A 15,426-nucleotide genomic window follows, 5' to 3' on the forward strand; every position below is an offset into this window, starting at 1 on the left:
TCAACAGACTGTAGGGGCAAGTGCCGTTAGCGAGCAGCACCAATATAGGCCGGCACAGTACACGAGGGGGTGGGTGGCCAGCAACACGCCCGGCCGCCTTTGTCTCCCAAGTGGCAATGTACACGCACTGCCCCAGGTACTAATTTGAGGCCGAGTCGACCTAGGGGAGGCCCAGGATCGGTTCAGATAATCGTCACCTGGTGGTGTTGGTCGTGAGCGGGAGTCGAACTCGGACCGCCGGGTTCGTAGCGCAGCGCGTGCCGACCGCTACGCTCCCCACACATTCACGTTTAATGTGTAACCACCGCACTCTGTAATTGTCGTGTAAACCACGAGGCTTTTAAAGCTTCTCATCATCAATACTGTAGGCGTCGACTCGTGACTTGGCCGACTCCGCCAGCGAGTCGGCGGCGCGTCCACGTTCAGAGGCGGCAATGAAGGACGCGGGGCCCCCGGACGTTGCTTCTGCTGAACACATTTATTATTACACCACATCGAAGGGTAGGCTGGGGGCAGTGCTCGCACACGGCACGGAAAACAACCACGGCACGGAACAACCACGGCACGGAACAACCACGGCACTGCCCGTCAGCGAACAAGCAACGCCAACCCTCGGGGGGGGGGGGGGGGGGGGGCTTGAGAGCTCGAAGCCGCGGAACAAATCGCGTCCAAGTCGGCAGGAGGAGGACCAAGCGCCCAAGCGCGCTCCCGGCGACACGAGCGAGATTGAAATTCACGCGGGGGGGGGCTCCCATTGCCGCGCGCGGAGCGATCCCGCTGCCTCCCATTGCATCGACATCGCGTTCCCAAGGCTGGCGATGCCTGCGGCCCCTGCGGTGCCTTGGACCGTCAATGGCTACGCCCCGAGCGATAGCGGCACGCACGACGGCACGTCAACTACGAGCACTGAGACTGGGAAGTGCACAACAACAACCACCGACTTCAATGTCACAGCTCCAACTTCAAAACGACGCACGTGCAGGAAGGGTCACGAATATTGAAAATGCCTTCTTTCACGTTAAATGCCGCCGCGCCGTTTCGCGAGGCAACCCATAACAGTGAAACGTTAACGCGTTGCATGTAAACGAGAGATCCAGTTTACCCCAGAACACCGCAGCGCGTCCGCTACACGCCGCGCGCCCACAAACACGACGGCGCGGGGCGGATCGGGACAGCCACCCGGGGGTCTACGGGGGTCTACAGAGGTCACCGGAGGTCATCGGAGGCCACCGGCCCAGCGCCAAAGACTCCCGACGGCCTCCGACGGGAGACCTCTCCCGGGCTGCCAAAGTTCTCGGCGGCAGGCGTCGAGCGGCTCGTAAATGGGCGCCTGTCCACGCGAGGAGTCGGCTTCGTCGCACGCGGCGCCTTCCCTTCACCTCCCGCCTACCCTTACAGTCCCCCCCACCCACCCACCCACACCCCACACACCTCACAAATTCCACAGCTGTGTACGCAACACAACAAACGGACGTGAAAGAGCTGCGAGACTGCGCACATTACGGCGGCAATACCCGGCAGTGACGCGGGCGCTATTGTAAAAGGGTCGAAAATAACGAGCTGCTAGAACCCACGTGGTGTTTAAGCAACTCGCCACATTCATTCCCGGCATTTGAAATCAAGTGGAGTTTGCACTTTTTGTTGTTGTGGGATATCGCTCGGAGGCGTCCTGTCGACTTGCACAAACTCTCGTAAACCCGAAGCAACACCGTCAGGATTGCCACCTTGATACATCTGTGACAGCCGCATCTCGCAACACGCGCCCCTCAACAGCGGACACAAGCTCCGAGCGCACGTAACATCAACCACTAATTTTTAATGCTGTCTGTATATAGATATGCAACGTATAATTGATTAGCCCACGCAAACACCTATTATATATGTACCAATGCATTCATTAGCGACGTTCCTATTTGTAACATTGACACACACACACAATCACAACACAACGAGCACACACCCATTGCTGGGGTCGACACGAACCACGGCATGGAACACCACATGGACGTCCAATGTCTCGCCCCCGTCACGTGGCCCTGCCAATCCCACGGCAGGCCTCGGTGCTCTCCGCGCTTCCCCGCCGGGGGAGGAGGGGAGGGCGCTGGGGTGAGGGGCCCCACCCACCTCGCTCGGGCGCTACCGAGGAGCCTGCGCTCCGTAACCGCGTCGAGACGTCGAGACGCAGAGTCTTCTTGCCTTGCGCGGTCCGTCGGAAGGACGCTCGCGCGCGCCGGTCGAGGAGACCGGGCGGGCCTGGTTCCGTGGTCAATCCACTGCTGGATGACGGCCTCCCCACGCCGTGCGCGCCCGCTGGGGCTCGTTTAACCATACTTCGCCACCCCGGTCACTACGAGTTGGCGGAGGCAGGGGAGCCCATCGTGGCAACGTGGCGCGGTACGTACTCCGCAGCGCTGCTGGGTTGTGCACAGGGTGCCATTCTCCTTGAAATTTGGCCAATGGTCAAATGGACGTTGATTACCCAAAGCGAGTTTGGCCGTTTGCTGCCCACATTTGGCGGACGCAAACCGCCTGCCCGCCAGCGAACCAAGACGCGGCCGCCGAGACGCGCGCTTCGCAATCGTTTGCAAAAACATTGCGAGGCTCGGCCGTGAACAATATCGGTTTAGCTTCTCCGCGACGGCACAATTCTGGCTGCGCTGGCACCGGCGCGGCGAGCACGTGGCACGAGCGACGTGACGGGGCCCAGGGCAGTGAAACGTTTATTGAAGCAGGGGAACAAAACGTCCAGGCGAGCGACGGGCTGGTCGCCGCACATCACAAAGTGTCATATGTCACGAGCTGACGCGAGATCTTTGCTTGGTTTAAGCCGTCTATCTTTCTAATCCTTTCAGTGAGACCGCTATGCCAAGTTAAAAATCGATAACGCGCACCCGCAATTGATATCGACATTGTTATGTGGAAAACATAATCAGCTTCGTGGAGTCGATCGCAGGAATATATTGTCATTGCAAAAAAAACTAAATCGGTTAAAATTCATTTAAATAATTTATTAAATAAAACCAAACCCCCCCCCACCCCCCCAATGCTTGTTGAGCGAAGCTGCGCGTGCACGCATGCGGGGCAAATTAGTGAAAACTGCTTCTTGTTGTTGTTGAGCGTTGTTGTTGTCCTTCCCCCGCACCTCCGACAAGCCACGGTCGGCCACGTGCGGCGGTGCGAAGGAAGTTCAACGTACAGTAACGGTACACACCAAGGGGATCAAAGCAGCCTCTGTAACACGAGCGCACGCTGGGCTCGGAGGCAGAGCGCCACCGCGGAGGGGCGGAACCCCAGCGCCCCCCCCACCCCGGGCAGCTCATTATCACTCTTCCAGCTGGCTCTCCAGGATTTGTTGAAAGGAGAAGGGTGCAAACTTGTAGCCTGTTCCCAAGTAGAATTTGTTCTGAAACTCCACCCTGCGGAGGGAAGAGAAGAGGGGGGGGGGGGGAGGCATTAGCACAAACCGTTGTTGACTCGGGGGGAATTCGTAAAAAATAAAAAATCCTTCCGACACCGAAAATAAAAGCGGCTCCGCTGTAGCGGTCCGGTCCCCGGAGTGAGTGAGAGTCAGCGAGAGTGAGCGAGAGTGAGCGAGAGTGAGCGAGAGTGAGAGAGAGTGAGCGAGAGTGAGCGAGCGAGAGCGAGCGAGAGAGAGCGAGAGTGAGCGAGAGTGAGCGAGAGTGAGTGAGCGAGAGTGAGCGAGAGTGAGCGAGAGTGAGCGAGTGAGAGCGAGAGAGAGTGAGCGAGAGTGAGCGAGAGCGAGAGAGAGTGAGCGAGAGAGTGAGCAAAAGTGAGCGAGAGTGAGCGAGCGAGAGTGAGCGTGAGCGAGAGTGAGCGAGCGAGCGAGAGGGCCCGGCTCAAGCGAGAGGCGAGGCCGAGCTCACGTTCTCCCTTTCACAGCCCTCGGCCAGCGGTGGAAATTCTCCGTGACTATGGCGGGGTGGGGGGGGAAGAGTCTGTCCACGGGACAACCGCTGTCGACCACCCAAAAAGTGGTAGCTATTTTACCGACCCCGGAGGGCGGGATTGATGGGCAGAGCCAAAGCGCGACCGGGACGTGAACTCGGAACCCTTCGAATTGCGAGCCGCTCGCTCTTCGTACGAGGCGGCGGCCAGGAATGACTTCGGATGAAACCGTCTCCTGGCACCGTCGCGGCAATTCGATTCCCCACGGAACGCAAGCAGTCTTTCTCCCGTGATAATGAAACATCTCTGTGACCTATAGCTCCTGTTTGCTTAAATGAGATTTAAACCGAATTTGCTCAATTATAGCATATTTATTTGACATGCCTGGGAAACTCTGCCACACTATCACCAATTCCTATTTTTCATGCCAAGACGTAACTAAATGAAATAAAATATATAACGGTGTCACTCAAACGCCTCGGGAAGACAAAGGAGAGCAGCCTGCACCAGTCGAGAGAGCGCACGGGGGCGACTGTGACGCAGGCTAATAACGGGCACCGCGCCACCGCTACGGCACCGTCAACATTACGATGTAACGGGCACCGCGCCACCGCTACGGCACCGTCAACATTACGATGTAACGGGCACCGCGCCACCGCTACGGCACCGTCAACATTACGATGTAACGGGCACCGCGCCACCGCTACGGCACCGTCAACATTACGATGTAACGGGCACCGCGCCACCGCTACGGCACCGTCAACATTACGATGTAACGGGCACCGCGCCACCGCTACGGCACCGTCAACATTACGATGGCGACGAGCGCTTCTTCAAAACGGAGCAGCAGACCCTGCGAGCCCACGCATCATTTTCACTTTCGAGGGATTCAGCCAAAAGCGAAGGGTTTGCATTCCATAAGTCATAGTGGTCACGGTCTCACCGAGAGTGGGAGGACCCGTGCCATGCACACCGTAGGAGAGCCTTCATCTCACCGCCTGCTGTCATTGCCCGCCGCCTGTCCTCGTCTCGGCCGCGAGTCGCGCAGTGCCAGGCCGCGCCCTCGACGGGAACCGGGCGCATTACTGAGGGCCGCGGCCGGACCGGCGCAGCGCCAAGCGCGATCCTCAGCAAAGCCGGCGCGCGCTGCCCAGCGCTGCATTCAGGATTCGAACGCGCAGCTCAATTTTGGGTTATAAATCAAGTCTGTGGTGTTGAAAAAAAAGTATCCAATCAGTACCACTTAATTAAGCGTGCGGTGCATTGCGCTAATAATGCGGCCCTCGAAGAGAAAACAGTGCTGAGTGTGGTCGTTAAGCACGAGGTCAGGATCGGTGCTCATTAAGCATGTGGACCGTACCGCACACACCGCACCTGGCAGCTCGTTTGTTTCCCCGAGATGCATCAAAGGCCAAACGTTCGAATTCAGCGCATTCGTTAAGTTACGGCTTTCCGGGTCAATCGTTTGAAAATAATAAATCGGACGGGAGCAAACGGAACATATTCGCGTTTATGAATGTAATTTTCTGAGTTTGTGTTTCATCTCCTGAAGAAGTCTACTTCAACGAACCGCAGAATGCAGGTTTAAAAAGTTGCGTGTAAAGGCCGTGCAAACGGTGAGTGTGCACATCAGCGTCATTTGGAGAATCGGTGGCTTTTTGAACTCGGCAACAGTGGCAAGTCTCACAGATTCGTAACGGCGTACTCGATCACGCAACAACGCGTAGGCCAGCGGGGTACAAACGTACGTAGCATGATGAACAAATACACACGATTGTGTGCAGAATAGACACAGTGGATTACTTACACATTTCCACGTGCTGTTTCACCCACAGTGAAGTTACTCTTTAAGCTGGCTCTCTAAGGATTACTGTTTGGGAGCTAACTGCTCCTGAGTGTTCATGCCAAGACAGCGCCGTGCACGCAGCTTAACCGGGCACCTTACCGTCAGCCGGGGAAGCTGCGGCGAGCGATCCCGTCTGCCGAACCGCAACAGCTCAGAGATGTTCAACGTCGACACGGGGTACACAAGTATACACGTAGCAGCTGTGCAGACGTGGTCACCTTGTCGGGGAGTGGAGGCTTCATGGAAAGAACGACGGTATAACTTACCATGTGGCCTAACGCAAGCAGAGATCATTGCATTGCCTACGAAACGCGTCGCTTCGAGTGAAGGGCCAACACGGCCGCTCGGCCCCCCGCGTGGTGGAAGGCCCTACGGGGGGGGGGGGGGGGGGGTGCACCCCGCCGAGTCACCGACCCCCCCCCCCCACCCCGATGTCGGGTTCGTGCGTGGAGGCCTAATTAGCGGCAATTATCGAATCAGAATGAGCCTAATGAAGAGCGAGCCGGAGCGCAGCACCTGAGTACTAACGAGACCCCGGAGCCCACAGAAATATCAAGATGCAGAACGACGCGGCCGAGCTGGCGCGTAAAATATCCCCAAACCGTAGCGGGGGCAACAAGAAAAACCTGACGACTCGGACGAACGTGCGACCGGTGGCGCCGAGCCGATGACAGAAACCGGAAGTGGGCGGTGACCGAGTTGTGGTGCCGCTACGGAGTTCGTGTCGGAGTGGTGCTTCCAGGAGGAGTGCCACCTCCTTCCCCGCGCTCCCGGAGGTCGCGGAGGACACCCGACGCATCGCGTCCCTGTCGCACCGTCGGTCTGTACCCCGTCTCTGCTTTATTTCTGTCGAAATGAGACGGTGGGAAATCGAGGGCTAAATTTCGGACGTCTACTTTTGTGGCCGTCGCCGAGGAGCGTGGCGAGCCGATGGTGCGAGGCGTTAACACAACAACACATTTAGCCGCCAACACACCGAACCCCCATCGTCCCTTGGGATAGAGCATATCGCTTGTGGAGCTGTCCACGTGCGCACTGCGTAAGCATTTTGAGCACGCGTTAATAATCCTGACGATCCAGGGAGATTCTCGGCAAGGCTCCACCATCGTAAGCAGATTGAATGCTGTGCGTATCAATCCATTGGACGCGTTACATTGCCGTGTCACGATGTGTCTGTGGACACTCGACATCAAAGCAGTGGACTTTGCAAAACCAAAACCCCCTTCTCCTTCTGCTCCTAACTCTGTGTGTGGGCTTCACCGACGAGCAAGCAGACGGTGGTACAGCAGCGGTTGGTGTTGAAAATAAAAGGCAAATACAGCATCTATAGAACAAAAAGTAAATAAGAATTTTGTACATTTGGAATTTACGCCATTCTTACAGGGCAAGGCACAGTGTTTCACAGTCTGCGGGAGTTTCGCAGGAGGGCGCGATGACCGCTCTGTATACTCCAACTGAACACTTTGGAGGTAATTTATCAAATTTGGAAAATGTGGACCGCGACGCCGGCACACGCGAGGAGCGACGACCCGAACGTCAACCGCCAAGGAGGCGCCGCCGAGTATTTATTCCGGCGAATGCCACACCGCAGCGTTAACCAGGGTGAGCAGCCAGGTTCGAGCCGCGAGCCTCTACGAGTGGCGGACCGCTTGTTGCGCCAAGCCTTCATCGTCCCAGACGTTACAACGGAGCACAAACGCACGGGCAAATTAGTGCCAGTGTTTTACACTGGGCGATAAACGATGATGCGAAGTGGACTTGAGAAGGAAAACAAGCAGGGGAGTTGTCACTAACCGCCGTTAATAAACAAAAAGACCTGGACGCTTCAAGTCTTTCTACATAATTAATTACGCGTTGAGCTTAACGGTTAATTTAAAAGTGAAGTCTCCAGCAGCATCGATCGAACATTTCAAACCAAATGGACGGGGCTTCAGCCCCGCCAAACAACTGAAGATGACCAACATTGCTGCAGGGATCGACAGCCGATGGGATCGGAGCGACGGGGACGGTGCGGGGATTGCGAGCCCAGGGCAAGGACGCTCGGCTCCTAGGGGGAGCCGGGGAGGGCGGCACGCAGACGCTCTCGCTACGCTTTGCGTTCAGGACGCCGAGGTCCTCGCTCGTTACGGCACAGCTCGGCGTTCCGATGAGAACGGTTTAAGAGGGAGCCAGGTTTAAGAGGGAGCCAGGTTTAAGAGGGAGCCAGGTTTAAGAGGGAGCCAGGTTTAAGAGGGAGCCAGGTTTAAGAGGGAGCCAGGTGTAAGATTGAGCCAGGTTTCAGAGGGAGCCAGGTTTAAGAGGGAGCCAGGTTTAAGAGGGAGCCAGGTTTAAGAGGGAGCCAAGTTTAAGAGGGAACCAGGTTTAAGAGGGAGCCAGGTTTAAGAGGGAGCCAGGTGTAAGATTGAGCCAGGTTTCAGAGGGAGCCAGGTTTAAGAGGGAGCCAGGTGTAAGATTGAGCCAGGTTTAAGAGGGAGCCAGGTTTAAGAGGGAGCCAGGTTTCAGTGGGAGCCAGGTTTAAGAGGGAGCCAAGTTTAAGAGGGAGCCAGGTTTAAGAGGGAGCCAGGTTTAAGAGGGAGCCAGGTTTAAGAGGGAGCCAGGTTTAAGAGGGAGCCAGATTTAAGAGGGAGCCAGGTTTCAGAGGGAGCCAGGTTTAAGAGGGAGCCAGGTTTAAGAGGGAGCCAGGTTTAAGAGGGAGCCAGGTTTAAGAGGGAGCCAGGTTTAAGAGGGAACCAGGTTTCAGAGGGAGCCAGGTGTAAGAGGGAGCCAGGTTTAAGAGGGAGCCAGGTTTAAGAGGGAACCAGGTTTCAGAGGGAGCCAGGTTTCAGAGGGAGCCAGGTTTAAGAGGGAGCTTAGTTTAAGAGGGAGCCAGGTTTAAGAGGGAGCCAGGTTTAAGATTGAGCCAGGTTTAAGATTGAGCCAGGTTTAAGAGGGAGCCAGGTTTCAGTGGGAGCCAGGTTTAAGAGGGAGCCAGGTTTAAGAGGGAACCAGGTTTAAGAGGGAGCCAGGTTTAAAAGGGAGCCAGGTTTAAGAGGGAGCCAGGTTTAAGAGGGAGTCAGGTTTCAGAGGGAGCCAGGTTTCAGAGGGAGCCAGGTTTCAGAGGGAGCCAAGTTTAAGAGGGAGCCAGGTTTAAGAGGGAGCCAGGTTTAAGAGGGAGCCAGGTTTCAGAGGGAGCCAGGTTTAAGAGGGAGCCAGGTTTCGCTCTATAAAAAAACAGCGTCGAGCGGGTCTGCTTTATAAATCATCGCATTTAAACGTTTTTGCTTAAATCCTTTTCAAAACATTAGGGCGGTGAAAACACGAAGCTAAAAAGCCAAAGTAATTCCAAATCATTCGCAAACAGAATGCCGGAAATGTATTGCTCAATAAAGGGAACGGATCGGTAATCGAGTGAGCGGCGCGGACGTGCGGAGAGAATGCTCGAGCGGGGCCTGCCGCGGGGCGGCCGTCACGCCGGGTGATGGAGGATGTTATTAAAGCCGTGTTCCCCGGGGAGCGCGAGCCACATCTCATCAGCTCTGTTTAGCATCCCGACTCGCCCCGGCGAGCCAGACACGGTTAATGAGCCAGCGCTGGTGGCGGGCGGGCGGGCGGGCGAGCGGGCAGGCGAACGGGCGGGCGAGCACCGATAGAACCGGGGGTGGGAGGACCGTCTGCGCGCTTGCAGATAAGCCCCCGCTGCTTAAGGACGGCGCCGACAAGCGCGAGGGAGCACGGCGCGCGGCGCTCGCTGTATTATTTTCGACAAATTACATCGCGGTCCCCGAACTGCGCGGAGCGAGGCCTGGTGCTGCCGGACCGACAGCGATCGGCACGGTTCTACCTCCGAGGGATTAATTACGGCGCAGAGCCGGCAGGTGGCTTGCAGGGCGGCTCGGCGCAATGAATGACAATTCAATGTCACGCGCATCCGGGACGCGATGCGGCCGCCGCGCTCGCCCACTAGCGCTCTGGCTACGACGAGGAGGAGGAGGAGGCGGCGGCACCGGCCTGCCTATTAGACACCCATCTGGGCTCTACCTGTGCGACTGCGAGACACCGAGCCAATAAAGCGAGCATTAAACATGCACTGTGGAGATAAAGATACAGAGTGGCTCTCCGCTCTGAATAAAATACGTTAATCTTAGAGACTCATTTATGCTATCGGATAAGAACGATAATAATAATAATGGTTGTGACGCCGTGCCGCAGTCGTGAGCGCGCTGCACCGGTGAGCCGAGTTCAATTCCCAGCCACGGTGAGGGAATTACATTTTGGCAAGCAACTTTATAACATTTTCATTAAAATATCCACCTCTCATATCGATGTCCGTTTTCGCGTTCCAAGCTGTAAAAAATATAAATGGACAGCTATAAAGAGAGAAGCGGGTTAGGTATTAAAAAAATAAATTTTAAATCCATCCCCTTGGTCACGCGGCTTAAAATAACATCGAGTGGCCGGCAATGCGGATGGAGCGGTGGAGCGAGAGAGGAAGCGCAATCGATGGCAGGCACCACGGCCGAGGGGCGTGCAGCGGCGGCACCACCACGGCACCAACACGAGCCACTCAGGCTCCCACATTACGCCCCAAGACACCGGCCATTTGCCGGCAAGTGGACCGGCTCTCTTAAATATTGATTGGATGGCATTTAAGCTTTAATGGTAAGCAAGATAATGAGACTCGTTTTCCATATTTGGCGGAGCAGCTAAAATAATCCAGTTCAGCCCATTGTGTCCTTGACCCTGGAGATGCTTGACGTGTTATTTATTTATTTGCTCGCTTGCACGTACAAGGAAATGGCCGCAGCCACCACAATGCAAGAGCTATTACCCTCGCGTGCCCAGGAAAGGGTGAGCTATCAATCAGGGCACGGCATTAAAGGCAAAACGTGGAACGGCTCCCGACGTGTCCTGAGCGTACGCCCTGCGACACGAGGCCGCGGCCAATTCAACCATCCGGCCGCTTCCGTGAGTGTGGCAGCTCGCTCGGTCGCGACCCGCAGCCGCTGCCCAGCGAGGGCCGAGCAGCTGCGGCGAGCGCGCACGCACGGAAGGACGCACGGAAGGACGCACAAACGCGCGTGCGCACAAAGTGGCGAGTCGAGACGCGGCACCTTAGCGCTGCCGAACGCGTCACCCGCTAGAGGGGAACAGCCGAGCTGCGGCGTCACGCGGCCTTGAGCCAAGAGGAAGAGACGAGAGGCGTCGAGAGACGCGCTCCGCCGCTCTGCACAATTTCACGGGCAGATTGGGGACATTTCTGAAACGGCATCGCAGCCCTGTTTGGCATTAAGGATATTACACTGCCCGACGAGTACGCGCAACGCAACGTACACACACAATCTGGCATCCCTCTGAACCGAGACGCTCGGGTCACAGGCGTGTCGTCGCAATCTGCGGGATACGGAGCACCTCCGTTACGTGCCCAACCCACGTCATTTGGCCAAAGTATGTGGAATGACGTCACGATATCACCTTCACGCAGCATTTGGCATCCGTTGCAGGTCGATCCGAATTCGTTCCACCAACTCAATGAGTGACGGGCAACCGCAGATTGCACGTAAACTAAATGAGCTCTGTCCCCTCCCCAGAGCTTGTTTTCCCCTCGGCTACCGATTTGGGAAAACGCACCAAGCCACGGTGTCGTTTTGATTTCCATCCCGCACCTTGCGTGTGGGTTCACGTAATAAATCTACCGCACGTCAAGCAGGGCGGGCGGGAGCGGTGGCGCAGCGGTTGGCGAGAAGAGCCCGAGGAGGGCGAGCGGGGCGCGGAATCCTCCGTCACCGACACGCGGCGGCCAAGCGTGGGGACGAGCGGTCAAACAACCGCACGGCCGACACAGCAGTGAATTGACGCGGCGCTGCAAATAGCAAAGAGGTCTCCCGCGAAAGGGGCTCGATGGGCTTTTGTTGTCCGCTTGCGGCCTCATACTTAGCCAGTGCTCATTCGGTCGTTTGTGCGGTATTGCTTCTTTCCTCAGCTGTGTCTTTAAAAAAAAAAGGATTGCAATTTACGTGCAGCTGCGTTAAATATAAATGAATTCACGCTCCAAGATAAAGAAGGCTTATTCTGTGTGTGATGACGGAAGAACACAGAAGCACAATATACACGTAAAGGATTTAACATGGATCAAACTTATCGCTTACAATTCAATCTAAATAAACGCCGCGTGCGCATTTCAAGCACGCGGCGTATTGTCGAGGCAGGAATAAAAACGGCCCCGCGAAAGTGTGGAGTTAAGGGGCCGTCGCGCGCCATTTCACCCAATCCGGCGCGCTCGCGGTCCCCGTTGCCGGCGACGCGCTGAACACGCAGGTTTGTATTCAGGCAGGGCACCGGGCGCAACAACACGGGTTTATCTCGGCTTACACGCGGCGCGTCAAACAAAAGGCTCGGCGACGCAACCCGCGCCGCGCTGCCGCCGCCCGCGGCGCGCAGGGCACCGGCGGCGTCGAGGCACCGGCGGCGTCGAGGCACCGGCGGCGTCGAGGCACCGGCGGCGTCGAGGCACCGGCGCCGTCGAGGCACCGGCGGCGTCGAGGCACCGGCGGCGTCGAGGCACCGGCGCCGTCGAGGCACCGGCGGCGTCGAGGCACCGGCGGCGTTGAGGCACCGGCGGCGTCGAGGCACCGGCGGCGGCCGCGTGCGCCTCAACGCCGGATTTCCGCGCCGTTATTTTTATTCTTCACGCCGTTGCGGAGCGCTCGATCGTGGACGGCCGCAACGGCTCGAGGCGCCGCGGGCAACCCCCCCCCCCTCCTCCCGCCCCAACTCCGACCACGAACGGCTGTCGCGGGTCCCTTTGTGCGAGCGAACCGGCGTCGCGATGATTAGGGGCCAGCGCCCGCCCGGTCATTTCACTCCGCTCGGCGTCCTGCACGTGACGAGGCTGATTATTGGCGAGGCCTTCTGCCGCTGCCGCCGCCGCCGCCGCCGGTGCCGTCGAGCGGCGGTGGGCGCCGCGCTCGCAAGCCGCTCGGCCCGGCCGCGTGCGGTGCCACCGCCTGCACGCGGCGTCGCCCGACGCCCGTAACGCCGGTTTTTGCACGTGGCCATAAATCTGATGCCAATTAAGTGGCAAAGTGTTTTTGTGACCTTCGCGTTTTACGCACACACACAGGCGGGGAAAACACGCGCGATGAACGCCGGGCCAGGTTAACTGCAGGAATGCGAGCAGATCACTTGAACCCTGATTTTCACGGTACCATTGTCTTTATTTGTGTTACTATACTCGTTATTCCTTGCTATGCAATGTTTATATCTGTCGTTGCCGTGTACCAAGCCTATTCAAGTAAACACTTTAGACTATAATGCATTTCTGCACGTGACAATGAAAATTTGTAATGGATGACAATTTTTTGTTTCACAAGGACACGCCCTTCTGGCTCAACGTGATGTACAATGCACGGTGCGCACACACACACACGGTGCGCACACACACACACGGTGCGCACACACACACACACACGGTGCGCGCGCGCACGCGCACACACACAGTGCGCGCACACACACACGGTGCGCTCGCGCACACACACACACTGTGCGCACACACACACACGGTGCGCGCACACACAAATACACACGGTGCGCTCGCGCACACACACACACGGTGTGCGCGCGCACACACACACACACACGGTGCGCACACACACACACGGTGTGCGCGCGCACACACACACACACGGTGTGCGCGCGCACACACACACACACGGTGTGCGCGCGCACACACACACACACGGTGCGCTCGCGCACACACACACACGGTGTGCGCGCGCACACACACACACACGGTGCGCTCGCGCACACACACACACGGTGTGCGCGCGCACACACACACACACGGTGCGCGCGCATAAACACGGTGCGCACACACACCAGTTGTGTGTTGGAGAGCACATCTACAACATTTACAATCTGAGTACTGTGCTGTATTAGTAACGAATTGGCACGTTCTGTTTACGTGACAAACCTTACTAATTGGCTGTGTCGGGTGGTGGCGGGTTTAAGAAAACATTCATAATTACGCGATCTAATCCAAAAAAGTGTATTATGGAAAAAAATCATGATTTTCAGTAAAATATTGATTTGAAAAATAACACCGATCTGCCTTTTACTGTACACCTTCAAAACCTCAATTGTTCATTTTAGCAATGTTCCAATTACACTGAAAAAAAAACCCATTTTCCCCGAAACTATTCGGGGAGGGGGGGTTGCGATCAGATAACACCACGCCGTCTACACAATATCACAACATGTAGACCTCCCTCTTTCCAGTGGAACCAACACAATCATAATAATAGTGACGTCCTCTTCGTAGTCGTTGTTCTTATTGTGCTGGTTAGAAACGGCTCGCAATGTAATTGTGTTTGCAGATTGTGCAGCGCACCAATAAAATCCAGCAAGACTGACAGTCCCTTTGTGGCTACCAATAACGACCACCAACACCACCACCAACACCACCACCACGCCGCGCTCCGCTGGGGGGGGTGGGTTGGTTTGCACCAATGGAGATCGCGCGCCCCCTTCATTTGCATTTCGCACAAAGGCAAAACAAAGACAAAGATCCCCCGTATAGCCCTCGGCCGTTGGGGCAAGTTGCTGTTTTGTGCGTACGGATTAAGGCTGGCACGGCACACGAGGGGGTGTGGGTGGCCAACACCAAGCCCGGCCGCCTTTGTCTACCTCGTCAATGCCGGCGGTTTACTTACCACTCCACGTACCCGATTAAATGCGTGTATTTATGTTGAACTTTTTCTTTCACACCGTACGTGGCCAACCGTGCCAATAGGCGGTGCGGGGCACAGAGCACGAACGAAACACAACAAAACCAGCTCCAAAGAAATTCGTCTGAGGCCGAGTCGACCTTGGGGAGGAGACACGACCCGTTGCAAATGTCACCACGCTGTTATTTGGTCGCGAGCGGGAATCGAGCTGGGGTGGCCGTCGGCTTTGCGGCGCTGCCAAGCGCCCCCCACCCAAACCCCCCACAGCATCGCAGCGCCTGGCACGCGGGCGCAACGTCCCCTCCTACCCTCGCACCGCGCCACAATCCCAGCGCGCACAGAAAGCCCTCGTAAGCACACATCAAAGCCAGCCGCTTAGCGGGGGGGTGGGTACGGTGGGGGGGGGTCCCGCTCATTAATATGCGGCTACACGGCACGCTCGGATACTGCTCCCGTGCTGAAGGTCACGGCAAAAGGAGGGCTGCTGTTAGTGGAGAAGGCCCGGGCACCGCACGGGACTATTCTCTCCGTACCCTGGCTCATCGCAGGCACCGATCGTCCTCGCGTGCTTAACGTACATGCACGCACACACACGCACGCACACGCACCGTTATCGTTTTTATAAGCCCTGCCCTTCTAATCCTTGAATACTTGCGGCTGATGGCTCGGGCTGTCCAGACAGCTTGCGCCCCCCTTGTGTGGACAAAATACTTGATGTGAATTTCCCGGATAATTATTCAACATTCAATTAGTTGACATCGGCAAACTTGGGCACCGGGCAAGGCTGCTGCGGCGGTTCACTTCGTAAATCGGTGACGTTTAAAGGATAGAAGTGGACATTTTTACTTGAGTGGAACCTCAAAGACCGGCGCAATTTCACAATTTGTAGAGCTTACCACTTCAACATTGAACATTTGCACAAAAGCAATGCCAAGATCACGTGCCTGGCTTAGTCCTGGGACGGTATCTGTC

The 15,426-nt window shown here is 56.6% G+C and overlaps 1 protein-coding gene across 8 annotated transcripts in view; it reads right to left on the reverse strand.

The window, feature by feature from the left end:
- Positions 1-459: 459 nt before the first annotated feature.
- Positions 460-15,426, reverse strand: part of LOC116950657 (V-type proton ATPase 116 kDa subunit a 1-like) — a 76,160-nt gene continuing 61,193 nt past the window's right edge. For all 8 annotated transcript variants that reach the window (XM_032968663.2, XM_032968644.2, XM_032968628.2 and 5 more), the window contains one exon: positions 460-3,416. In XM_032968663.2, the coding sequence (XP_032824554.1) occupies positions 3,323-3,416 (94 nt within the window). In that variant the 3' untranslated portion in view covers positions 460-3,322. The remainder of the gene's footprint in view (positions 3,417-15,426) is intronic.

This window comes from Petromyzon marinus, chromosome 2 (genome assembly GCF_048934315.1).
Source record: "Petromyzon marinus isolate PM22_M1 ecotype Great Lakes invasive population chromosome 2, UKy_Petmar_22M1.pri1.0, whole genome shotgun sequence".
Lineage (NCBI taxonomy): Eukaryota > Metazoa > Chordata > Hyperoartia > Petromyzontiformes > Petromyzontidae > Petromyzon > Petromyzon marinus.